This window comes from Lynx rufus, unplaced genomic scaffold, assembly GCF_022079265.1.
Source record: "Lynx rufus isolate CCGP_SWC_20201006 ecotype Redwood Valley unplaced genomic scaffold, mLynRuf1.p SCAF_1, whole genome shotgun sequence".
Taxonomy (NCBI): domain Eukaryota; kingdom Metazoa; phylum Chordata; class Mammalia; order Carnivora; family Felidae; genus Lynx; species Lynx rufus.
In genome coordinates this window covers 114,834,329-114,862,080 of record NW_025814823.1, presented here as the reverse complement: position 1 = coordinate 114,862,080, position 27,752 = coordinate 114,834,329, and the positions used below count along the sequence as shown (strand labels likewise).

At 39.4% G+C, this 27,752-nt stretch overlaps 1 protein-coding gene across 2 annotated transcripts; it reads left to right on the top strand.

Moving 5' to 3' along the window:
- The first annotated feature begins 42 nt into the window (after positions 1-42).
- Positions 43-25,846, top strand: ETF1 (eukaryotic translation termination factor 1). Of its 2 annotated transcripts, XM_047085385.1 has the most exons (11): positions 43-150; positions 311-414; positions 16,575-16,750; positions 17,262-17,401; positions 19,970-20,108; positions 21,047-21,237; positions 22,065-22,194; positions 23,147-23,302; positions 23,675-23,739; positions 24,513-24,660; positions 24,943-25,846. In XM_047085385.1, the coding sequence occupies exons 2-11, from the start codon at positions 329-331 to the stop codon at positions 25,023-25,025; spliced, it is 1,314 nt and encodes a 437-aa protein (XP_046941341.1). In that variant the 5' UTR covers positions 43-150; positions 311-328; the 3' UTR covers positions 25,026-25,846. The 2 variants fall into 2 exon arrangements, with proteins under 2 accessions (XP_046941341.1, XP_046941348.1); XM_047085392.1 differs by lacking the exons at positions 43-150; positions 311-414 and adding an exon at positions 428-541.
- Positions 25,847-27,752: the final 1,906 nt, after the last annotated feature.

Below are 27,752 nucleotides of genomic sequence, written 5' to 3'. Positions count from 1 at the left end.
CGGAGGAAGTGATGTCACAGGCCCCATGTGAGCGGATTGCAACACATGCAGCTGCCTGGAGAGAGGGAGCCGGTGTCCTACGTCAGAGCCGCCGCCGCGGAGCCGCCGCCGGGGAGGAGCAGCCGCTGCCGCCCAGGACTGGGCCCTTAGGTAAGCCGAGGAAGGGAAAAGCCAGCGACCGCCGCGGCGGGCTGCGCGGGGCAGGAAGAAGAGGGCCTCTCGGGGGTGGCAAGGAAGGGGGCCGCTCTGCCCCAGCGGCGGCGCTAACTCTGTGGTCTTGGTGTCTCCGGGCCCCGCCGGGCCGCTCTAGGGAGGAGGAGGCGAGAAGATGGCGGACGACCCCAGTGCTGCCGATAGGAACGTGGAGATCTGGAAGATCAAGAAGCTCATCAAGAGCTTGGAGGCGGCCCGCGGGTGAGCGCCGCGTCCGGCCCCCCCGTGCCCTCTTGGTTCCCGGACCCCTCAGGATGGCCGCCCCCGCGCCGCATGGCCGGATGAGGAGAACCAGGCACTAGTCAACTCCCGCCTTCTGGATCTCTGGGTAGTAGCCCCCGACCCAGGGGCGAGGGTCTGCGCGGTTGGCCCGAGAAGGGATCCTTCCCCTGCTTCGGGGCATAAGGGGCCCGGCTCCCGGGTCTCGGACCACTTATCCCCTTACGTGAGAGGTCATTGCTACTTTTGAATCTCTCCCAGGCATTTGAATCCAACACTTCCCTCTTCGACTCCAGGTGCTGCCACCCTACTCGGGTACTTGGGGAGAAAGGGCTCGGCCTTCCTTTCCGAACGCTCTTCCCTGATTTCCTCTCTTCTTCCTTCATGTTTCTCAGCCATACCTTATTAAAATGGCCTCTCCTGTTTTTCTGAGATCCGAGTGGGTGAAGTTTGGATGGGACAGGACGGAGACGTGGTCAGGGACAACCTCTTTCTGACTTCCTCTGATATCTCTGGGTCTTCCAGCTCTTCCCAGATGACTTCCCCCAAGTCCTCTAATTACCCCCGGAGCTTCCTGGTTTTAGCTGTTAAAGTATCCGCCTATAAATTGAAAATGCCAACATATGCGGGGTCGGATAGAAGGGACATTTTGGTTGCCTGGGTCTGTATATCCAGGAGAAATCCGGATTATGGGGCAGTTGATGTGAACTGTTAACAGGGTCGTTTTTCTCCTCTCTCTGGAACTTTCAGGGATAGAGGTTCCTGATGTACTAGTGCTGTTGAAATTCATAACTGAATTAGATGGGCTTTGGGTCTCCTTTTGTAAATTTTGTGGATGTGCACTATGGAAATGTTATATTGACACTGGGTGTATATGCTCCTTTTAGGTTAACAAAGAATTACTTGGTGAAGTTGTGTCAGAGGTACTCCCCTTTTCTCACTTTATTTTGTTCTTTTTCCAGTTGTAGGAACTTTTTGGTTACAGGAAGTGGCCCAAAAAAGCATTTGGAACATGACATATTTGTATGTTTGAGCATTCTTAGAATAGCAGAGTGCCTTGCCCCAGGCCATTTTGAAGGTTTGTTTTCAGCACAAGAATTGTGCATTCTGGTTTCCAGTCCAGGTTTGTCTTTGATTGGTTGCCTTACAATGATAGGATTAATTAAGCTTTTAATTGTTACCCTATGAAATAAGGTGTACTTAGTTACACCAAAGAGCTAGGGTTGATAATTGGTTTTGCCATTGTGTCTTGTTCTTACTAAGTTAGTGACGTTTCTGCTTGAAATGAAGCTTCTGAAAGTTTGGCTCAGTTCAGTGACTTGGGCTTTTGCTAACTCTTTCCCTGATGGAAATTGAAGGTGGCAGCTTATTTTTTATTTAAGTTTGTTTCTTTGAACTTAATAAAATACTCAGACCTATATAATAATCTTACAGGAACTTGAACCCAGATGGTTCTGTGCCATATGGTAAATTGAATAATTATTCCCCAAGTGTGAGCACATTATTACAGGAGGGGTAATACAGGTCCTGACCCATTATGTCTGATGCATTACTAGGAATTAGCTAGCTAGGTTCTTTCATTTCACTGGGATCTTCTGTTGTGTTACTTTCAATTGAGTATGGCTTTTATGCATCATTGATGCAGTGTTTAAAGTTGGATATGACCTGTAGATTTGTTCTCTTACTACTTTAATTTGGAGGCAGGTTCACACATTAGAATCTGCATACGTTATATTCTCTTAGGAAGTCTAAAATAAATTAACGATTATAATTTATTGTCTGAGTGTAGTAACATTAAAAATAAAACATTGCATGTAATAACATCATTTCTTTCTATGGCTTGATGAAGGAAGTTAATTCTTACATTTGTCCCTTGCCATGTTACCTAGCCACTTGAAACCTTTAAGCTCCTCTTTACAGCTTTTAAAGGCTTTATCCCTTTATTAGCAAAGTTCAGTAAAGTTTAACTACTTTTTAGTGATGAAGTTAGTTTGGACATTTTAGACCAGAATTAAAGCTTTCTCAAATAGCTGGGAGTAGTCTTCCTTTAAACAAATTATGTGGTTGATAATCATTTCCTACTTTGCTTTTATTCAGGATTTGATTGCATCTTGATCCCATGAAAATTTTAAATCTTGGCTACTTCTGGGTATTAGTAAAGAGTCAACAAGTTCAGCTTGCTTCAGAAGTTTCCCAGTACATACCAATTTCTTTTCAGGAATAGCAAGATTTCATGTTCATGGCTGAACTGTATTAAAGTCTGACTCAGATTATCTTAGTGTATGTACAGTGAGAAATGTTTTCTTAACACTAAGATATTTTAAGAAGTGTAATGACATTTAAAGACAAACTGAATGACCAAATGAATCTATACGTACTGGTGTTGGGCAGCCTGTGGATTTAAGGAGAAAACTGAAAATGTTCAAGCATGGTTATTAGCACTAGATAGTGAAATTTACTGGTGGATAATAGAATTGTTTTTGAAACAAATTTTCCCCCTCCCACTAGTGTTGAATTCTGGGCATGAAAATCAGATTGGTTTGTTTTTAACAGCTATAAAGTATGGTGTGATAAGAGTAATTTTGAAATTAAGTCAATTTGTGATTATCTTCTGATAATATTACCCATATTTAGCTTTAAAAGGGAACTGCTGCAAAATGGACTCACTAATTAAGTACATCTGAACAGAGTGAAGTTTCTAAGCACATACTTTATGGAGTAGTTAGTATGTTCTAGACACTGTTAAGCAGTACGCTACTTCATTAATCCTGGCAGAAAGTGTTGACACCATTTGATAGCCAAGGCATTGGAGGCCGAGAGGTTAAATAACTTGGTATCTGAAGTGTAGCAGAGCCCAGGGCTTGAACTAGTGTGTTACACAGTGCAGTGGATATATTAAATGTTTTCAAAAAATATAAGGCTGGATTGACTCAAATTGTAATCTAAGCTATAACAGCCTTTTAATATTGTCATATCTGTGGAAGAGCATTTATAAGAGCCAAAATGACTAACATAGGGAACTTGGCCAGGAGTCTTTTTGTAGCCCACAATGTACTTAATTTTCTGAATTGAAAGAAGTATTAGTCATATAACTTAAATTTAAGTTAGCTGAAACAGACCTATTTAGTATCATGTAAGTTTAGTTGAATGTTAGTTTCTGTGTGTGTGTTAAATAATATGCCACTTTTTTTGGTATACGTAGTCCCACTTAATGTTAGTGGAAGTTCTTCCTGGTTTATGATTCTCCATCGTTGGCTTAATGGGGACAAATGTGTATGTAAGCCAAAACTGGAACTAGAGCCATGTGAATGGAACTGTGGTTGTGGGTATTCTGGGTAAGGAACTAAAGCAAGTGGAATATAATGTTACAAGAAAGGTAGGTGGGAAATTTTTGGGGGGTGGGTTGTTTTTTTCCTGCTAATGTTTTTTTGAACCGTCAAGAAATAGCCCCAGAAATAAGGATGGAAGCTTTATAGTTTTCAGGTAATAAAATCATTGCCAGAGCCTGTTATAGCCAAGGACATTGGTACATGTGAGAGACAAGGTTAGTTTGGGCTAAATTGCATCTGTAGGTGTCAGAATACTTTTTCACTTATTTTGATGAGGGAACCTTGAATATGTCAGAAATAATGAAGGCTCAAATAACCCTTGTTTGAAGATCTGCACAGTTTGTAAACTTTATTTAGGTCTTCTGTAGTGGTCTTTGGCATTTTTAAATTTTCCTGTTTAATTAAAAAACAACTTGTAGATATTTTGACTTTGAAGAAAATAGAAATAATTTGGCTATATACATCACTGTCTTTTCTTTCCCAAAATATAGCTTCTTTTCTGCTCTAAAATAGTTCTGAAACCAAATTGGGAAGAGGGTCCCACACCAAGCGTTTTTCCAGTCTTAGAGGATAACAGCTGAGTGTCCTACAGTTTAATTCTAGTATTACATAAACTTATCATCTGATCCCCTAAGGTAAAGTGTTCAGTCCCATAAGACTGCCCCCATTTGTGGTAAGTCTGGGCTTCCCCTACTTCTGACCTACAGGCTTTAAATTGGGGGCTTAATGATTTGCTAGAATGGCCCGCAGAACTTAGGGAAATACTCTACTTAGATTTACTGATATATTATAAAGGATACAAATGAAGAGTACTTAGGGTTAGGTCCAGAAGCATCTGAGTATAGGAGCTTCTGTCCCTGTGGAACTGGGGCATACATCCTAGGTTAACCAACCCAGAAGTTCACTAAATCTTGTTCAAGACGTTATAAAACTTAATCTGTAGATTGTCCCTCCTTCCATGCCCCAAACCTTACCCAGAGGTCTTTGGATGGAGCTGAAAGTTCTAACCCTCAGGTAGTTACCTGGCCTTTCTGGTGACCCCCACCCCATTCTGAGACCCACCCTTAGTCACTTCATTAATAAGTCTGGTGTGCTCTTTAGAGACTCCTTATGAGTAATAAAAACCTTCCATAACCTAGGAAATTCTAAGGGTTTCAGAATCTTTGTCAAAAGCTGTGGACGAAAACCACATACATTTCTTATACCATATAACCCTTTTTTTAATAAGTCTCTATAAAATTCTTCACATTATGTTGAATTAAAAGTAATTTTGTGAGATTGTTGAATAGGTTTTTTTTTTAACCTTACAGACAAATAATTTGGACAGGCTATGAATATGATTTGAATCGAGTAAAGTATATTAAATGTGTTTGAATACCTTCCCCAAGTGAAAATTGTTGGTTAATAGAACATTCACCTAAATGACATGTGTAATGTTCTCAAAGCCATGAATTTTAGATAGTTTTATTTTTACTTAGGTAAAAAAAAAAAAGTCAAAAATTAGAATGTTTTTAATTTCTTGAGAAGAGATGAACGTAGACTAAATTACAACTACAGACAGAGGTTTTAGCCTCTTAGTAAGAGGTCAGGATACAAATGCTACCAACAGGTCTGAGCCGGGAGAAGAGAAAAAAGGGAAGAGAAGATATATGATAGGGTGTGGTAGCCTTCATGCACTCCTGAGTGTCATTGGTTGCCTGCCTCAACTCAGAACTAGTTCTAACAGCTGTTGATTCAGAAATAATGTTTTATGCACTGTGAACCTAATGAACAATTACTGTCTTTGAATTTCAATCCTTGACAGACTTCTCATTGTAGTAGCAGATATACTTATCCTTCCAGGAAGGGAAGGCTTACTGTGGACACACTCCTAGGTAAGCACAAGTGTCTAATTAGAGTAACTTTTAAGGCCAAATGCAGTGTGGATTATAGGTGTCTCCCCCCCACCCCCATACACACGGACCAGTTGGAACCTTTTATCAGAGGGCTCTTTTTCTTAAAAGCTTGGAGTTTGAGGGTGTGCTCAGTGTGGCCCCTTGTGCTGGATGTTCTCTTGTGAGAAAACTTAAAATAAGTTTGGGAGCAGAGCTGAATGGTCTTACATCCTATTTGAAGAGTCCGAAGGAAAAATTTGCCTCTTTTCCCTAGACCCACTGCTGAAACTAAGAATTAGAACAGCAGAAATTTCTTCAGAGTCTGGCGTGTTCTCTATGGATCTCAGAATAGAACCTTTTTGTAGGATACATTCTATAGGTGTCTATTAATTCTTCAGCAGCCTGTTATCTTTTTTTTTTTTTAACATTTATTTTTGAGGCAAGAGAGTGCACGAACAAGGGAGTGACAGAAAGAGAGGACGACACAGAATCCAAAGCAGGCTCTAGGTTCTAAGCTAGCCACACAGAACCTGATGTGGGGCTCAAACCCACAAAGCACGAAATCATGACCTGAGCCAAAGCAGCTGCACAACCCACTGAGTCACCCAGGTGCCCCTCAGCAATCTGTTACCTTAATGAGGGGGAGAGGGATTAGAGAGAGGGCTTTGAGGCCCTTCTTTCCAGCAGGTTGGAAATTAGGTTTCTTGTGGGCACTTTACCCAAAGAGCATGAAGTTTCCTTTGATAACAGCTCTATCTAATGCCACTGGACACACTTTAAACCTTTGCCTGCTTTGTATTAAGAATGGAGACTTCCCAGGGTGCCTGGGTAGCTCAGTTGGTTAAGCATCCAGCTTCAGCTCAGGTCATGATCTTGCGGTCTGAGTTCAAGCCCCAGGTTGGGCTCTGTGCTGACAGCTCAGAGCCTGGAGCTTGCTTTGGATTCTCTCCCTCTCTCTCTGCCCCTCCCCAGCTTGCGCTCGCTTGCTCACTTGCTCTCTCTCAAAAGTAAATAAACATTAAAAATTAAAAAAAAAAAAAGAGGAAACTTCCTTGTTTCTTATTTTTGTCACTTTCTGAACAGATACCTTTTCTTTCTCTGAGTATCAGTGAATGAAAATTAAGAGAAATAATTTTTTGCTCTCTTCTCACCTCCCCCAAAACATAATTGAGTTTTTACAAGCCATAATTTCATTATTCTCTTACAGATACAAAGATGAAAACAGAGTTGATTCTTACATGTTATACATTGATCGTGTTTCCTGTGCTTTAATCCAGCTCTTTCAGTCTGCTTAATTTGTATGTAATTAACAGCAGTTTTCAAACATGAAGTTTACATCCAGTGTATGCTTTGTCTTTTGTCCTCATCCTTCCTATCCAGTTCAGAGGACTTGCTGTCTTCAGATGCCTGAAAACTACCTCTTGTCATGCAGATTAACTTGGGGATATTGTGCCTGTGCTCTTCTGTTTTCACATTTTCATTTGATGCTCTAAGGTCCCCTTGAGAAGAATGTTCTTAGTCAAAACAAAAGATTTTTTTTCCCTGCCACATTTGTGGCCCTCTGAATCAGATATTTCTCCAAACTCACATCCATAGTTCTAGATATATAAAAATTGAAGCCTACAAATGCATTTTTACTACTAACCAGTTAGCTTACAAACTTAAATATCTGTAGGTTGGACACTGGACATTTTGAAAGAAATGTGTAATGCAGTGAGAACATGGTCTGACACACAACCCTGAATTGATTATATGAACCATTTCCAGACCCATGTTAGTAAGTACAGAATAACACAGTACATGTTGAAGAGGGGTGTGCTGTAAGATGATGATTAGGGTCTAGAATGAGGTGTTGGACATTATCGGATACCAAAAAAGGTTGTATAACTACTCAGGCAGATTTCCTAGGCAAGGCAGGTACTGTCATAGAATGTTACCTTGGGCAATAGTATTTGGCTGATACAGTATCTTTGATACAGTGATGGAGTGAAGCTGTAACTGCTCTATGGCTTTGAAATTGTAATTGAAATTCATTTTTGATTGAAAGCCAGTTAGTCTAAAATTAGATCCAAGAGCTTTGTGTTGGTTGATGGTTGGTGAGCTGTCAGGGTATTGAAATAGCACAGAGCATTTGTGCATGTGTGCCTTTTTCGTAAAGTTGGCATGACAAAGCTTAAGACAGTCCCAACAGTTTGCCTTTCAACCTAAATAAACTTTCATTTGCAAGTAATGAAAAGTGCTGATCCCCAAACATTAATTCCTTAATACCTCTGGGTGTTTTTAGATTTTACTAAAAAATATTCTTCCTTTCTTGTCTCCTATTTTCTGGCATCTTCTGGGCTTAATGACTCCATTTAAGCAAAGAGAATTCTCAGGAAAGACAGGGTTAGAGGTTCGTGGCTGAGATGTGTTTTAATAAAACTAGTTTTTTAAAGATGAGGTGAATAGCCTACATTTTGACTCCTCACAGCAATTCTGTGAGGAAACTGTTGCCATTTCACGGATGAAAAAATTGAAATAAAGAGTGATTAAGTAGCTTGCCTAACATCACGCCCCACCCTGGTGAGGAGCAGTGCTGGATTTTCTGTTCCTACTTTCCTGATTTCAAAGCCTGTGATCCTATTATACCACGCTGCCTTCCTCTTTGATTGGTATTTCTTTGCTAAGTAGAAACATCTCCCATTCCCTTCTGAAAGGAGAAATTTCCAAGGAGATTTGCATTTTACTAGAGGGAGCAGGTGTGCTGAGACCCAGGAGCAAAGATAAAAGTAAAACAGACATGCTATTTGCAAATCTACCCAAGGAAGAACTTGAGTACCAAACATATTTACTCTTAATGAGCATCGCTGGTGAGGGAAGTAACTTGGGTTTAAATCCTTCCACAGAATTTCATTTTGTGTATTAGAACAGTAAGAAGAAGGCAGTGGCTTCTGTTTTATGTGAAAAGTACTTATAGTGGTGGTAAAGAAACATCAGGTGAACTATCTCATTTCTAGGATTCCTTGTAGAACACTGGTGCCTAATGCTGGTTGTGACTGATACCTGTAGGCTTTGCCTTGATGTGAGACTTCTAGAGAAATTTTCCAGCTTCTGCTGCTCCCTGGTGGAATATTCCACTAGGTTAACTTTGTGAAGTTGTTAAAATTTTTCTTTTTAAGACCAAATGAATGCCTGTAATTGTATAAAAAGGCATCAGATACATACATTTTTGTTTTGGGTAACTAAGTAATTGTAGTGCTTTTGAGGGTAAAATACTAAAATGAACCTTTGTAAGCTTTCTGCTGGAAATTTTTGGGACGTGTGAGTTATTCTTTTCTCTGTAGAAGCTGCTTTAATGTCTCAGTATATTCAGATCTTGGACTTTGTCCCATCTGGTAATGGCTTCTGACCCTAAGGTCAATTGCATAAACCAATTTCTGGTAATTCTGTTTAGTCTTTTGAACAGTAATAGAATCCTCCCTCCTAGTTTGGTATTCTCTGAGCTGTTTATAAAAGGCAGGCCCGTCCACCTCCAATCTGCCTCATGATGATGAGGGGCCAGGGCATCAAGTTCAGGATGAACAAAATTAAGCAAAAGAAGACACTTTGGAAGTATTGGTTTTGTTATGTTTAAAGACTAATGGAGTGATTTGGGTTTTTTAACGAAGCGAAAGCTGGGACACTTAGTCATTTCTAGGCAAATGTTGGTTCCTCTCCAAAGACTAGCAAAGTTTTAAATGGTAGTTTAGAATAAATCTCTGGTGTTTGCCTAGAGGAGACCAAATATAGAAGATCCTCTTTCTGATGTTAAGAATTAACCGTTTGTTTATTCATCAGATTCATGTGCTAAAATGATTTGTGCCCTTAAGAAGCTTCTATAGACCTAGTGTAAGCAACATGTTATCTTACTATTCGATACTTGATGGAAGAGAAAGTAGGGTTAGATCTTTGAAGTGACTGACAACTAGGCAGAAGTAGTGGCTAACTCTGGGTTATACCAAAATAACGTCAACCATGCCACAGCTGTAGGATAAAGCTACTTAAGCTTTTGTATAATAAAATTATTTAAAGTGTAAGAGGGGAAAGGATTTCTGCTTTTCTGTATACAAAATTGCTTCTGCTCTAGCTATATTAATTTGAACTGCATTTTTGGTTTGGTTCTTTTGTTCTGTTGGAAGATTTGATAAATCCTGTAATCTAAGAATGGTAGTTGCCTACTACAAAGTCAGCTTTTATCTCTGGACTTACTCAGATTCAAATAAAACTTACCACCATCTGAAATACCCCCCCCCTCAACTGTGCTTGCTATCCTGTTAATTCTTTCTGATTATACTACTAAAGAGCAGAGGGGTAGAGTACATGGAGCTACAGTTCCATCTGGTTACCTTTGAATGAGCACTTACTATCTGCTATCCATGCTAGGTACTTCACCTGTATTACAGAACCCTGATGACCTTGGGAAGAAAGTAGAAACTGAGGTCCAATCTGTGCTCCTGGGGCACCTGGCTGTCTCATTTGGAAGAGCATGTTGATTCTTGATCTTAGGATCATGGGTTCAAGCCCCACATTGGATGTAAAGAGTACTTAAAAATAAAAAATCTTCAAAAAAAATCTGTGCTCCTAACCAGCCTCCTACTCTGTTCCCATATTAAACCCATATCAGAAAGACTGCTGTAGTCTCAAAGTTTAAACTTGGTATGTTTGGTAAAAGAAAAATAGAAACCCCATGGTGAATAAGAAATACAGACAAAGGCAGTAGAAATTGGAGAGGAACTCAATGATTTTTCAGCTGGTGATCCATATAATGTGGCTAGCTTGGCAATTATCAGAAATGATTTGACTGAGATTTAAGTTGAGTTTTTTGAGCTTGAAAAGGGGATGGTGGGAAGCCTTGGGCATCCATATCCTAGGCACGACTCCATCAAACATTGAGATGAAAGCTCCTTGGTGAGCACATACTCTAAATCGTAATTACAAAGTATTATAGGCAGTCTCTAAAGTGTTCTGGTTCCTAGCCTGAAAGTAGTTCCATTACGTAAGAGTGAGGAGAGGGGTAGCAGGACATTTGTGTTCTATCTGGGAAAAGTTGGACAATTCATTGTGGTTGTATTGCTGCCAGGAAGAGTAAATGACAGCATCTTACCTCCTGCAGGTGGGTTCTGTGAGTTGATCTTCTTTAGGTGTGGATGAGGTCAGGGAATTTGAGTTCAGCTGGCCAAGAGATCCTTCTTGCAGACGCAGAAAGCTAGCCAAACCAGTGATTCTCAGCCCTAATTACACATCAGAAGTGATGCTGATTCTGTTGGAATCAGTCATTCTGAAAATTGAGACTCCCTCTTAATCACAGTCACCACCACCGTCACTGTCCCTATTGGGGGAGTGATGGAATCAAGGTGGAGGAAGGGGAAATTTTTGTTGCTGAGCATTTGTTTTGCTCCTTTAGAAAATTTTCCAGAGATTCAGGGTTCTCATGCAAATAGGTCACTGAACTACGAGGTTTTTTCTTTTTCCAGTTACCTTTCTAAAATGTTCTTGAGCATTATTGATGAATCTTAATAAGCTCTTTACAAGTGAAAGAGTGCCTAGATTTTTCTGCGTGTCATTCATCAGAAGGTACCTTGAATCCAAAGGCTGGAATTCTGAGACCTAAACTTACACACATCCCATAGTCCAGGCTTGTTCTGATTACCTTGCATTTTCTTCCTGAAATACATTATAGTTCTGGTACTTCAGGTAACCTTATAAATGTCTCTGTGTTAATAGTGCTCAGGATTCACAAAACCTTGGATGGATAACTGGTGGCACTATCATAACCTCTCATCTTAGGGAGAGAAACTTTTCCTTCAACCATCTATTTGAGACTGAAGGAAGGAAAAGCTGTCAGCTCTTTATTTAAATTCTCTTCCTTCCTGAGTTTTGTCTAGTTTTATTTACTGTCTGCATTTAGTCTATTTACAACTACTACTTCCTTCTGTCTCCCAAATATTTTACTTCTCAGAAGTTAGTCTCTGAAAGCATTGGTGAACTCTTCTTTGATAAGGAAAAATGCCCCTAAAATGGTGAGAACAAGAAGGAATCTAAGAGCAGAAGCCCCTGGAAGCCCTATGTGGCACATTGTTGTGTATTGTCTGTCTTGCTTTGCCCAGTTTTTACAACCTGCATGTGAGTCATTGCTGTACCTTATAATTCACTAACTCTTAAATGAGAGCCTTTTGATTTTTGAAAAAGGATATAGTGGCAAAGCAGACCAGTACATGAAAACTCTTAAATTTAAAAAGGTAGTAGTTTGTATATGTAGCCAGCAACTCCTTGGTGAGAGTTTTACTTCTTGTTCTTCCCTGTGGGTTATTCGGGTTACTTTGAAATATTCAGCTTCCTTGGGGAGCCTGGATGGCTCAGTCATTTGAGTGTACAACTCCTGATTTTGGCTTAGGTCATGATTTCACAGTTCTCAAGTTTGATTTGAACCCGGGGTCCAGCTTCACGCTGATTGTGCAGAGCCTACTTGGGATTCTCTCTCCCTCTCTTTCTGCCCCTCCCCTGTTCTGTGTTTCTGAAAGAAAAAAAAGGAAAGGAAAAAAGGAAAATTCAACTTCCTTGATTTTATTTTTGTGTTTACACAAACTGGTCTAGCGACCTTGAGTGGCTTGCCTTGGGGGTAAATGAGCTGTTATTTTGTTTGGAAACTTTCCTGGTAAAACTTAAATATGCTTCTGTTAAACCCAACATAAAAAAAAATCAGATATTATCAAGTAGCCTTTACATTTTAAAATAGAGGCCATCCATTTAATAAAGATGAATTCAAAAATTTAAGGTGCTCCCCCTCACCTAGGAGAGAGAGAGAGACGTAAAGGGGAAACTAGTGAAAGGTCATTTTTTGAGCACTAATCAAAATTCAAAGGGAGTAGGAGGCCAAAACTAACTTTCAAGTAGTGTTTCAGATTTAGCAACTTGGTAGAATTTTTTTATTTGTTTGTTTGTTTGTTTGTTTTGCAAGCTACATTTCTGAATTACTTAAGTGGAAACCTATGGCAAGATAATGTTCTCAGGTGTCTTCATTACTTTGTCCTGTAGAATGTTACATGGTTGTAAGTGTAAGGTTGGTTGTCCAACTCTGGTGCTATAACAGCAAAGTTGCTTAATGAATGCTTATCTTCTTAACCTATCTGCAGTGGAAAGTAAATAGCTGCTTATCTTAAGGTCATTGCTTTGTCCTCTGCATGATTATCTTGCTTTAAGGATTTCCTTCAGGCATTTTGGGTCCACTCAGTGAATTTGTCCCAACATCCTCTTTAGCCTTAAATTTTCCATCCTTTGGGGTCTGGTGCCTGTTGACTTCCTGAGCTGAGCCTTCACCCCTGCTATCCTTGGAGCCCCTTCTCTTTCCATTCCCTACTGATTGCCTCTTTGCTAGTTCCATCTCCTAGGAAACTACTCCGTAAATCAGAGCACGTCAGCTTTTAAAAACTGAGCCCTTTTGAGAAATAACTCCTTTGATCCCTAAAGATTCTAAGAGCCCGTGGGATAGAGAAATACGTTCTTTTGAGAATTGTTAATCTGAGAATAAGCACAAGCTAGTAAAGTCCATATTAAAACTTCTCATATATATCTTCTTTTTTTTCCCCATTTTGTACATTTTCCTATTGTGCATAAATTGACAGCCCCTGTTTAGAGACAGGTAAATGGCAACTACAGTAGAGACCATGTTTGAAGTTAAATTTACGTGTCTAATGTTTCCAGTCCCTATGAAAGCAAAGTCTTCTCCCCCTTAGCCTATAGTGTTTGACATAACTCTGTTAAAGACTTATCTGAAAGGTTCTTAGGAAATTTCCTTTTTAGAAACCTAGAAAGATAAATTACTGGAAGAAAAGCAGTTTGTTACAGTTGGTTGCTTAAAAATAGGATCCAACGAACTCACTGACGGTAAAGAGCATTTTCTTTTTTTTGTAATTGAAGATAACCATTTGTTTCATTTGGGAATTCTTTTTCCATTTAGTTCAGAAACTGGAACATGGCCACAGGTAGAATTTTTTATTTCTGGGCACCTTCTCCTGGTTTAGAAAAATTCCTTTTATGTAGTTGTATTGTGAACATTAAAATGAAAAACATTTTAGAGAGTGATACACCTGACTTAATGTGTGTTTGTGTGTGCATGAGCAAAGGATTGTCCTGAAGCAGTTTTGTTTTATGATCATATTGATTGTGTTTGTGATGCCAAGTAAAGCTGCTCCTCATAAATTTGCTTGCTTCTCTGGTTTGGCTAGAATACTTGTTCCCCTACCCAAGGGGTGGCAGCAGAGCACACACCATACTTTACCAGGTACTGTCATTTGTCATTGATGAACTTGTAGTTCATTGAGGAAAGTATCGCAAAGGTTATGAACTGACCTTCTGGGTTTTAAATAGAAACCCCAACAGAAACAGTGCCAGTTTCAAAGATAGAAAATAAGCTGATAATCTGAATGTAACTATTCTGATAGTTGGAAGGGCTAGATAGGCAGCTTGTCTGCTTATAGAGAAAACTTGTATTGCAAGGGAACTGAGGGATTTACCACTTAGAAGACTTTAAAAGGGCAAGGTCTTATGTAAATGAGGTCCCTTTCCAACATTAATACTGGGAAGAAACAAATTTGCGGGATTAATTTTACTATATGAAGATATTTTTCCAGACATTTTAAAATTTCAGATACCTGTGGATAAAGGTTTTCTCTACATTTTATTGTAGAGTGCCCCCAAGAACTCCTAATTTAAAGAGAATGTGTGCTTTAAATTTTTGTGTTATCATAAATGAACTTTTAGCTTTTGTATTGTGGCAGAGTACACACAACATGAAATTTAACCATGTTGGCCAATTTATTTATGCAGTTAAGTAGTGTTAAAAATACGTTCACAATGTTACGCAACCAGTCTTCAGAACTGTCTTTATCTTAGAAAACTGAAACCATGCTAAACAACAAACACCCTATTTCCCCTTCCCCCCAGTCACAGCAACCCACTGTTCTTTTTGTCTCTGTTAATTTGACTACTCTTAGATACCTCATGTAAGTGGAATCATACAGTATGTGTCCTTTTGTATATGACTTATTTCTCTTAGCATAAATTGTTCAAGGCTCATACAGATTGTAGCATGTGTCAGAATTTCCTTTAAGGCTGAATAATATTTCACTGTATGTATGTACCACTTTTTTGTGTTACTATTGATCCATCAAATGGATAGATGGACGTAGGAATTCTAGCCATCTTTTGGCTGTTGTGAACATTGCTGCTGTAAGCATTAGTGCCTAAGTATCTGGTTCCCATTTTCACTCTTTGGAGTATATACCCAGAAGTGGCAATGCTAGATGATGTGGTAATTCTATGTTTATGTGAACGACTGCCATGCTGCTATTCATAATGGCTGTGTGATTTAACATCACCCAGCAAGACATAGGGTTCCAATATCTCCATGTCTTTGCCAACACTTGTTATTTTGTTTTTTGATGGTAACTATTTTAATGGGTGTGAAGTGGTTTTTTTTTGTTTTTTTTTTTTTTTAATTTTTTTTTTTTCAACGTTTATTTATTTTTGGGACAGAGAGAGACAGAGCATGAACGGGGGAGGGGCAGAGAGAGAGGGAGACACAGAATCGGAAACAGGCTCCAGGCTCCGAGCCATCAGCCCAGAGCCTGACGCGGGGCTCGAACTCACGGACCGCGAGATCGTGACCTGGCTGAAGTCGGACGCTTAACCGACTGCGCCACCCAGGCGCCCCTGGGTGTGAAGTGTTTTTGTGTGTTGATTTGCGTTACCCTGATGATTAGTGATGAGTTCATTTGTTTTGATAATGTAGTTTTGTGTTTGCTTCAAGTAGAAGTAGAAATATTGAAATGAGATCTTGTTAATAAATGTCTGGAGAATGTAGCTAAAAAAGGTTTTGGCATCAATACTGAGGTTATACAGAAGTTGGTGGCTGCTCAAAAGGGACCTCCCACGTGGCAAGGCTTTGATAGTAGTGTCCTTCATAGTTCAGAGTTTGGTCCTGGTTTTGAATTTTAGAAGCTGGAATTTGTTTGAGCACCCTGAATTGGCCAATTTCTCATATATGGGGTGTGTGTGTCTTAGATTGAAAAATGATTAATATGGGGGCGCCTGGGTGGTTCAGTTGGGTGGTTAAGCGGCTCTTGATCTTGGCTTAGGTCATGATCTCACAGTTGGTGGGATTAAGCCCCACGTTGGGCTGTGTGCTGACAGCAAGGAGCCTGCTTCAGATTCCCTCTCTCTCCCCTCTCTCTCTCCCCCCCCGCCCCCCCTCCACACACTGTGTCAAAATGAATTTTTTTTTAAAAGTGATTAATATGTAAAATATTTAGAGAAACACATAGAGTAGATGTATGATTTCCTAATTGGGATATTTGTTTGAATTCCAAGATTCTGCTATTCCTATTAGGAACTAGTTTAGTTCCTAAGGGTGCTAAACTAGTGATTTTAAATTTTCATGGTGAGCCTGGAATTTAAAGAAAAGGAGAGACACTATGATACTCAGTTATTTCATCTAGACTTTGTAAAGACTTGTTGTATCATCCTGTGGTGGCTTCTCCCACTGAAGAACCACCAGATTCCAAGCTTCTACCATGGACTCACTGTCATATTCCAGCCTGTTATCACCCCCTTATGAAAGCTTCTCTCTTTGCCCTTGAAGAATGAGGTGTTTCCCAAGCATCCTTTAAAGTGCCTTACTACTTTTTCTTTTGGCTAGCTAAAATTGATTCAAATAATTGAGTACCTATCACATTCTGATCACTTTTCCTAATTCTGGGCATACTTTGATTACACTGGAATAGTCCCTATCTTCCTAATCACTGAGAGTGATATATTTCTATTTTAAGGGGATTTCATTAGCTCCCTTTACTATGATAAGCATGAATTTAAACTCTTGACTTATGTGGTACTTGAACCTCTGATGTTACTCTTCCTTTCACAGCAATGGCACAAGCATGATATCATTGATCATTCCTCCCAAAGACCAGATTTCACGAGTGGCAAAAATGTTAGCAGATGAGTTTGGAACTGCATCTAACATTAAGTCACGAGTAAACCGCCTTTCAGTCCTGGGAGCCATTACATCTGTACAACAAAGACTCAAACTTTATAACAAAGGTAATCTAGAATTTGATCATTTTCCTCCTCTATTGTGTTTTGGTTATATTTTCCACTTTGATCCTGCCATGATGCTTTTGGTCACTATTGTATCTTTTTCAGATAGCCATCAGCAATTTACCTTTGGCCTTGGAACTTACCCCTCTCTCCCCTTTTTTTTTCTTTAAAGCTAAGTAGTAGTTACTTAAAAGTGTAAATCCTCCTTTTTTAAACATCTCAAGTATTTTTAAAATTAGGGAGAGAATTCTGCCGAAGAGATTTACAGATATTTCTGCTTTATTTAAATTATGACTTAAAGGAACCAGGGACACGGGGCACCTGGCTGGCTCAGTCATTAGAGCATGTGACTCTTGATTTCAGGGTTGTAGGCTCAAGCCCTCCATTGGTTGTAGAGATTACTTAATAAATCTTTAAAAATAATAAAGGAGTAGGGACAGTACTAGGAACATTTTCTATTAATTGAGGAAAATTAGCTATAGATTTAAGTAGAGAAATTGTGTGTTTTTTGCAGTACCTCCAAATGGCCTGGTTGTTTACTGTGGTACCATTGTAACAGAAGAAGGAAAGGAAAAGAAAGTCAACATTGACTTTGAACCTTTCAAACCAATTAATACGTCATTGTATTTGTGTGACAACAAATTCCATACAGAGGTAAGAAGTTCAAACAGTATTTTCATCATCCCAGAAAGAAACCCTATATCCATTAGCAGTCATTACCATCCTCCCCCCCACCCCCCATCCGTACCCCCGCCTCCCCAAGATCTCTCAGCTCTAGGCTACCATTGATTTTGTCTGTCTCTCTAGATTTCACTTATGCTGGGCATTTCATACAATGGGTAGATTTTTGTGACTTGTTTCTTTCACTTAGCATCAGTACTTCATCCTTTTTTATTACCAGATCATATTTGCTATATTTGATTTATCTGTTCATCAGGAATATTAGGAATAATAGTGCTCTGAACATACATGTACCATATGTGTGACCATACATTTTCATGGGAGGGCAGTATATATACTTAAGAATGAAATTGCTGGGTTAAATGGTAACTGCTTAACCTTTTGAGGAATTGCTAGACTATTTTCTAAGTCATTGTACCACAAGGCTGGCTATTTTCAAAAAAAAAAAAATTATACATTAATTGTGACACACTGAATGACCATCATGTTTGAAGAAAGTGCTAAACTGGGTTTGGAGAACTGGTTAGAGGTGAAGAAATAATTGCCTATCTCTCCATCTCTCCCTGTATACCCATGATACTTGCCTATATTTCTTGCATCCTTAGTTTTCAGTTCACAAATTATAAAACCTTTAGGACTGTAAGAGCTTTTATTTCCCCATGAAACTTTTGAGTGACAGAGCTGCCATAAGATAAAATTTAAGGGTGGAAAGGAAACCTCATTAGAGTGACCTAAATCAGTCAACAGTAGAACAATCAGGAATTCACAGCTGGCTCCTAGTTCAGTCTTTTGCTTTTCATCAACCTAGGGAAAAACCTCTACAGTGGAATTAGAACTGACATTTGTCGACACAGTTTACAATGGATGATTTCTGCTAACTTGACAGGAAGTCCAATTCCAGTTGGATCTTGGTTCGTTGCATAGATGGTTGAGACTGTTCTCTGGGCTATCTTGCCAGCCTCTTTTTGGCGAAAGCTTCATTGGGAAGGCTCTTAGCTACCATGTCCCACTTACCTGTATCTAGTTTCATGAAAGCAGATTTCAAGTCTTAATTTAAGTAGTACCTGTTACTTGTGTTATCTAGCTTTTATTAAGCTAGCTTCATTGGTATTTCTAAACCTTAACCCTCCCAGGTACTCTTTAATCTTGCTAGCTTTGTTTATTTTGGCTTCAGCTGATATGTTGATAACTAGATGTGAATGTGACATGCTGTACAACACAATTTATGTCGCTTCATCAGGACAATTACACATTCTTAAGAGGGATAAGTATTCCCTGATGAGCAGAATTATTGAAAACCTAAACTAATCAAGCCACCTAACAGATTGTGACATAATGGCACAACATTCATGTCTTAATGCTAATTTTCAGATATGGTATGATTAAAGATTGATTACTAATGATTAATCTGCTTTCTGGTCAATTCTTAAAGGAAATATTTTCTTCCTTAGTTAAAATGGAAAGGGTATTTCTTAACTCCAAAGAAGCCTGGCACCTAGGAACTAGTCATCTACCAGGTGTGCAGATTCCATCAGGAAAACTCTTGACCCATCTATATGGGTTCCAGGACTATTTAAATATTTGTTCTTTGTGGGGACAGAACTATGGGGATATAATTATAAGCTAACCTAGAAGGAGAATTTTCCCCCAGAAAAACTCCAAATCATTAGCTATATAATACCTTTAAAATAAAATTGAGTTTTAGGTGGCTCAATCTGTTAAGTGGCCAACTTCAGCTCAGGTCATGATCTCACCGATTTCTGAGTTTGAGCCCCATGTCGGGCTCTGGGCTGCCAGCTCGGAGCCTGGAGCCTGCTTCAGATTCTGTGTGTGTGTGTGTCTGTCTGTCTGTCTGTCTCTGTGTGTCTCTCTCTCTCCCCGCCTCCTCTCCCTCCCCCTCCCTCCCCCACTCACGTCTCTCTCAAAAATAAACATTAAAAAAAATTTTTTTTAATAAAATTGAGTTTTAGATCCTGATACCATTAAGACATATATGTTAAATGAAACATTTCAAATCTAGATCTTTTTGTAGACTTTCTGGGTTTTCTCCTCATGGACTCCTCTAGAGTTGATTTACAAGATACCCTTATTTGCTATAATGAATGCTGCCTGCTAATGATGGGATAATACAGAAAGTGACCTGATGGAGGTTAGCTTTTTGTACTGTTGTTGTTTTAGAGTTTGGACTTTTCATTTCAACATTATGTTCCATGGATTGCCATCAGTCTAAATCAAATCAAGGATAGAATTAATCTGAACCCTATACCTCTCTTGGTTTTCTATTCATGTGTCCAGGTCAGGTTTGTTGAAAGGCTTTCTATCATTATTGTTGGTGTTTTTCCCTGCATCTGTTTCAAAATTGACCGTATGGGTTACATATTTATAGCTATAGTCTAAATTATTCCATAAAATGACTTTAAGTACTCCTACCATTGTGGATGGGGTAAAAGGGCTTGTATGTACATCCTTTTGGATTTTGTCTTGACCCTAACAAAGCTTTGGGATTTATTTATTGTGTGATAACTTATGTTTGCTTTTCAGGCTCTTACAGCACTACTTTCGGATGACAGCAAGTTTGGCTTCATTGTAATAGATGGTAGTGGTGCACTTTTTGGCACACTCCAAGGAAACACAAGAGAAGTCCTACACAAATTCACTGTGGATCTCCCAAAGAAACATGGTAACACAGGAGGAGAACATGAGCCCATTTTGTGTCTAGCAAAAAAGAAACAAATAGTACAGTTGACCCCTGAACAACACATATGGGTCCCAACCTCTGTGCACAGTTGAAAACCCACATAAAACTTTTTTTTTTTTTTAAGTTTATTTATTTACTTGTTTTGAGAGGAGAGACAGAATCCCAAGCAGTCTCCATACCCAGTGCAGAGCCTGTTGGCAGGGCTTACTCTCATGAACTATGAGATTGTGACCTGAGCTAAAATCAGGAGTGAGTCAGATGCTTAACTGACTGAGCCACCCAGGCACGCACTTTTGCCCCCCACCCCCGCCAAACACACACATACAATTTTTGACTTCTCAAAAACTTACCTACTGATAACCTATTGTTGGAAGTCTTTACCATTAACATAAACAATTGACTAACACATGTTTTGTATGTTAATTATATTTTGTACTGTATTCTTTAAGTTAGGGAAAAAATGTTAATGAGAAAATCATCAGAGAGAAAATACCTTTACAGAAATATACTGTGTTTTTCTTAAGGGTCAACTGTAGGGGCACCTGGCTGGCTCAGTTGGTAGAGCGTGCAACTCTTGATCTTGGGGTTGTGATTTCAGTCAAGCTGCACACTGGGGGTAGAGATTACTTTAACAAATAAGATATTTTTTTAAGGGGTGGTCAACTACATAAAGGGAATAACTCCAGATGAGAGGCATCATGAAATGACACATGACTCATTGGTGCTTATGATTCTTCTTTTGATAAGATAATTGGTATTTATTCTGAAAATGTGTATCAGTTTGTGCCAAACATTCATTTAAAATAAATAGTAATTTTTCTCTGTCTTTTTGTTAGATAATGGCATGATTCGTTTTTAATTAGCAAGTTATTTTGTACTTCTTACTAATTACCCATTTTTTCCCACTTTTTGTGTCAAAGGTAGAGGAGGTCAGTCAGCCTTGCGTTTTGCTCGTTTAAGAATGGAAAAGCGACATAACTATGTTCGGAAAGTAGCTGAGACTGCTGTACAGCTCTTTATTTCTGGGGACAAAGTGAATGTGGCTGGTCTTGTTTTAGCTGGATCAGCTGACTTTAAAACTGAACTAAGTCAATCTGATATGTTTGATCAGGTAAGTGAGAAGTAGATGCTCTGTTAAGTTGCTAGGTGAGAGTAGTGGGTCCTCTGAGCACTGGGACATGCACATCTTTTTGGTTTTCAAGTGATAGATTTCATGTTTAAAAACAAGTTGACAGAATTTCATGTTTAAAAACAAGTTGACAGGTTTTTATTAAGAAACACTCCTCCACGCTTTTCTGGGTCTTCTTTCTCTTTGAAAACCAACCATTTTTAGATAGAATCATTATGGTCTGGTGGCAGCTTCTGGTTTAGTGAATTGCTATAATTAGCCTCAAAATGGAATGTGATTTCAGAGAAAGTAGGGGTTTTTCTGGTCTTCTGATTTATTTCTGGAGGTAAATAAAGCAGTGAAACTCCCAGTAATATGATAGAGCTGATTAGCCTAAAGCATTTAATCCAAAAAAATCTTTTGGTCTATGACATGGACTCAGGCATAACACATTTCAAAGGTGCTCTTGAGAGGGAGTAGCATTATATCGTAGAAGTCTCAACCAAAGAAGTGGTGTTGTACTCAACCACTTTATATGGCAGGAACCAATATCCTGTTTCTTTAACAAGGAACTTAGTCTTGTTGGTGATTAATGAGTTGTCAAATCTAATCAAATGTGTGATATGACTGGCTGGGGAAGTTACACTTTACAGTGTTGCTCACTGAGACCTGCTCATGAACATACTGGGCTCTTTCCCCGTATTCTCCCTCTTTAGACTTTAGTTAGAAGTGGTTAAAGACCCATTAAGAAGAAGTGTGTCTGGGTCAAGGTGTTTTGAAGTACTAATGATGCCTTTTTTTTTTTTTTTTTTTTAATGTGTGTATGTCAGAGGTTGCAGTCAAAAGTTTTAAAATTAGTTGATATATCCTATGGTGGTGAAAATGGGTTCAACCAAGCTATCGAGCTATCTACTGAAGTCCTCTCCAACGTGAAATTCATTCAAGAGAAGAAATTAATAGGTATCAGTGAAATGCAACTTACTTATTATGTGAAATGTATTTGTATGTATATTTGTGTGTGATTATATATATGTAACAAAATGCCAAAAGGGTAAGAGGAAGATTGAACGTTTGTATTAAAATCTTCCTCAGTGGAGTCATTCATCTTCCTTTATTCTTGAGTTCTAGTAAGTGTGTTTGTATTTCCACTCTTTTTACCCTTTGGCAATAGGAACCAAACTTCAGTTTTCACATATTATCTTTTATAATGCAGTGGTGAATAGAGACCAAATCAAAGATTAATCTGGCCATTGGGGCACTTGGGTGGCTGAGTCAGTTAAGCATTGGCTTGGGTCTTATTCTTACGTTTCCTGAGTTCCCCGCTTGGTTTTGTGCTGACAGCATGGAGCCTGCTTGGGATTCTCTCTCCTCTCCTCTCTCTGCCCCTCCCCTGCTTGTGCTCTCTCTCAAAAATAAACAAACCTTAAAAAAAAAAAAATCTGGCCATTATTTGGCTTTGTTTCTGATTTATGGAGCACACATTTTTCCAAGTGGTTGTGTATTTGGCCCCGCTATTAACTCTTGAGTCAATTTCTAGAGCCTCAACTAGAGTGGTAGGACTTTTCACAACTTTTGGCTCTTATTTTTAAGTTGTTATTTTCTCTCTCTTGGGTTTTTTTAAGTTTATTTTTTTATTATTTATTTTGAGAGAGTGCATGTGTGCGCAAGCCGAGGAGGGGCAGAGAGAGAGAGAGAGAGAATATCAAAGCAGGCTCCACACTGTCAGAATGGAGCCTGATGCAGGGCTTGAGATTATGACCATGAGATTATGACCTGAGCCAAAACCTAGAGTAGGATGTGCAACTGACTGAGCCACCCAGCCACCCCTATCTCTTGGATTTTGAGCCAGAAAGTCTATTTCTACAAAGGAAACTTTTAATATATGTGCTTCCTCACCTATCCTTCATCACAGGACGATACTTCGATGAAATCAGTCAGGACACGGGCAAGTACTGTTTTGGAGTTGAAGATACACTAAAGGCTTTAGAAATGGGAGCTGTAGAGATTCTAATAGTCTATGAAAATCTGGATATAATGAGATACGTTCTTCATTGCCAAGGCACAGAAGGTATGAGAATTAGAAAGTTAAATAAGATTATGGTTTGTTGGTGACCTCTGTGTTCTGGAAACCTGGGGTGGAAATTTGGGAGAGGTGGCTTCTGTCTGCGTAAACTGTTTTGCTTGAACTGATAAATGTCTGCTTAAGACTGTTAAATTTCCTGAGGACAAGAACTGTATCTTGAGTATGTTTGGTGTTTACTTACGGTAGGAGCAGTATACCTGATAGACATTAAGTGCATGCTGACTAATATTGCTTATAAAAAGAAGGTTGATAGAATGAATTCAGAAGCCCTTTCATCTAACCTGACTTATCTCATGGGACTTAAATCTGCTAGTGTATAAGAACTAGGTTAACATACTTTTTCCCCCAATACTACAGAGGAGAAAATTCTCTATCTAACTCCAGAACAAGAGAAGGATAAATCTCATTTCACAGACAAAGAGGTATGTGATTGTTTTCCTAGTTTGGTAATAAATGCAAGGAAAGGAAATCTATGTTAGGGCATTGGCAAAGTAGAGTATCAGCTTTGAGATACCAGACTTCATACTCTTGGCAGTGGGGGGCAATGGGAGGTGGTCACGTCTTATATGCTACATGCCTGTCTGATTCCAAGGAAGGAGACCGTGCCATGAAGTAAATATTCTCATTCTTGAAATAGTAAAGAGGAAGATTTGATTGACTAGTGCCTCTTCTGCATTGTGAATCCTGTGCTGCTTTCTTCACTCACTTTATAAGCTTTTGTACTGAAACAGCTTCTGCAGCTTTGGTCTGTATGCATCAGCACAAAAGTGTCACCTGGCCAGCACAGATCACTTAAAGTTCCTCAAATTCTGAGTTGAAGGACTTTGTTTTTCACAAGGTTGCCCTAAAAAGTAAATCTGGCTTGTCTCTTCTGGGCTGTTAAATGAGTGCAGCCTGGAGACACTTTACAACAGCCTGACTTTAGAGACAACAACAGGAACCAGAAGTTGAAAAACTGCTAAGTGTGTGTTGACATTTTATCATTGAGCCAGAGCCTGAGGAGGAATGTTATTTGAAATAGAACTTCTGTGCTATTAGAATTATGTCATTAGAAACCAGAATTCACATAGAGCATGGCACACCCACTTAATAAGGAGAGAGAATGAGAATGATCGTGGGTCCGGGAGCTAGGGTGGCTAAGTCTTGATTACATCCTAATCCCATTTTTTCTGTATCTTCATGGTCACCCTTGCAGACAGGACAAGAACATGAGCTGATCGAAAGCATGCCCCTGCTGGAATGGTTTGCTAACAACTATAAAAAATTTGGAGCAACGTTGGAAATTGTCACAGATAAGTCACAAGAAGGATCCCAGTTTGTGAAAGGATTTGGTGGAATTGGAGGTAAGTAGCAAATAAGAAAACTAAACTTACGGCCAGGGTCTCAGGCCAAAACTTTCCTGGCTATCCCAAAATCAAGCTATGAGATGAAGTGTGCTCATCCAACGAGGCAGAGGCAGGAGGTTGAGGCAGCACATGGTTGCAGGTTCCTTGGTTGGAACTGTATTTTTTATCATCATCTCTTTGTTTTCTGTAATTCTACAAGGGAATTGGACTTTCCTTATTGAAGTGAACCCTCCCCATCCCAGGAACACTGGTGATTTACTCTTTGATTTGCTTTCCCAGGTATCTTGCGGTACCGAGTAGATTTCCAGGGAATGGAATACCAAGGAGGAGATGATGAATTTTTTGACCTTGATGACTACTAGGTAGTCGACATGGGTCCGGCAAAACGTGCCTCACCCTCCAGCATCCAACCCAAGGAGCATACCCGTGGTGGAATCCAAACAGATCCCTGCCTTACAATTGGAACATTTCCAGAACTTAATCCATGAGCATTGGATATTGAAAAGAAAACCGAAACAAAACCAGACCCAACCCTACACTTTGGTTTGTCATGGTGTCAGCGCAGCAGCCTACAACTAAGTTCCTAAAATGCCACTTTGGACTAATTTAAAAAAGAATCCCAGTTTTTACTTTTACTCGATGGTGAAATTGGTTGCTCTTGTATTTTATGAAAAAAAAATGATTTTTTTAACCTTCATACATAGAATCAAAAATACTTTAACTGCTGTAAACCTTCAAAAGTTAATAGAAATGAGATCATACTGGTTTGTTTCTTATTTTGATTGGAGAAAAATTGCTGCATTTCGCAGTGACCCATTTACATGGCATTCTCAGCTTAGACTGCATAAGAAGAAATACATGCGGTGAAATGTTGGAACCATTTTTTCTTGGTCTCTGTTTAATGTTGAAAGGGTGAGCTAATAGGAGGCAATTTCAACTTCACTCCCTCACATTACTCCTCCCCCCTCCAGACTGTCAGTTTCAAGGATGCAAATTGCATTGCAAAGTCAAACTGACACAGGAAGCATTTGGGCCAATGCACTGTTCCCTTTCATCTGTTTTGCAGGCGCATTTGTGCCCAGGGTTTGGGAGCCCTTGGCATCAATTGCATTGATAAGGGTTCCCATAATCTTAGCCTACTAGAAACCAGTTTGGGATGGATATGATGGGGCTTCTGTGCTATTGCTGGGATTGGGAGAAATAAAACATGCAATTTAAGTGGAAGCAAAGAAATTTAAAGAATATTTTATTTTGCTTGGGTCTGTCCTTGGTAAAAGGGAGATGGTTGTGTTTTCCTTGTGTTGGATGGCATGATTATGTGAATGTTTTGATTTTTTTTAAGTGAACTGCAAGGTTTTTCACAGGAACGACTGACAAGACATGTATGACTGTGCATGTAATTATAAACCCCTGACCTCCTGGTGGGGTTGGAGCATCTGTTTCAAATATGGGACTTACAGGCACCTCTCATATGAGAAATTATGGGAGGGGGGTGGGAAGGGCAGGGGTGGGAAGGGATGGGACACAGCTTCTGGCACCAAGGACTTAACTATTGTTGGATCCAAAAGTGGGCCTGAAAACCTGAAGCTCACGCTTCATAGCTGGGTTCTAAGATGGATTTGACCCCAGCTGACATGCAAGGTCATGGCGTGCCCGAGGTGGTGACAGTGAATAAAGTGTATAGGATGTGCCCAGTGGTAGCAATGGAAAAAAGTATACCAAATGGACTTTGAAGGACCAAAGGTTTTTAAAAGTCAATTGGTATCGTTCCCACACTGATAGAGTAGTGGGGTACATTTGGTTTTCAAATTGGGTACTTTTAACACTTTAGTGCCTGACTGCTGTTCTTCACTGACTTGACTCAGTCACTCGTAGCTTTATTGGTCTGAACCAGCTCCTTGTTCCCAGGTTGCAGACCTGCCTATCGTTCCAATAATCCTGTTTCACTTGAATGAAGGGAGTATGTCTTAATTGTAAAGCTTCTGGTTCTCACACTGTATACTCTGAGGTCCAAATGACTGTCTTTTAATGTATAACCTGATGTCTCAACCCCCAGTGAGAAGAGTCCATTCTTTGGTATTCACCAACGTGGGAGGCTTCACCGGAACAGGCTTTTGCTTTGGGCTCTGCTGTTTGTTTGCAGAACACCCAAGAGCGAGCAAACATGCTCTCTTCACAGCAGTACCTTAGGGTTTTGCCATTGTAAATGGGTCTAATGTGATATGACAAGACCAGAGAAATTGGATGTAAATTTACATTTTTGAATATGCTTGTTGTTTCACATGATACATTTAGGGTATGCAGCTCCTTTTGTAGTTTTTATTTTTACTATTTAAGTTTGGAAATGATGCCAAATTTTTGTATTTCTTTAATCAATGTGTTCTCTTTGGTGATATATATTGCATTATATATTGATGTGTGTATCAATATATACTGATATGTATTACACTTACACATACAAACACGTAAATAAGAGGGGTGAAAACCGTAGCCTTTGCATTCTCTATAGCCTCTACAGAGAGATCCTAAGCAGCGAAATCTTGGTGTTGTGATGTACAGAAATGGAGAAGAGTATTAAACCATATTTAAGAATACACTTTGTGTGCTTGAGATTCTTTAGGACTGTTCCTTGTCAGGGTCTGCACCATGGAGACAGTATAAGCTCTCCAAGGCATGTGTTTAGTAATGGCTAATAACTTTTCAGCCTTAAATTTTAGTTGTCTTTGTTACATTTGCCTATGGAAGGGTATATGCAAAGGAAGCCTGAGGACATGGTCCCAAAATTACCATGAGAGGAAGAAAGTTCAAGTTGCTGGGGTGAAACTAATTTGTAGCTTCCCTTATTCTACATGCCCACCGAAGGGAAATCTTGCTCTTTTTAAAAAGCTGTTTCAAGTATGTTATGCCATGCAACTCAACATTTCATGGAGGTATATGTTGTGCCCATTTTACAAGTGATGAAACAGGCCAAAAGACATCAGACAACAGCCCTATAGTGGTGAAGCCAAATCTTACCCCAGGCCTAATCCCACATTTGATTCTCTTTCTACATCTCATCACCTTTGGATCGTCCAGATGGAAGAGCAGAA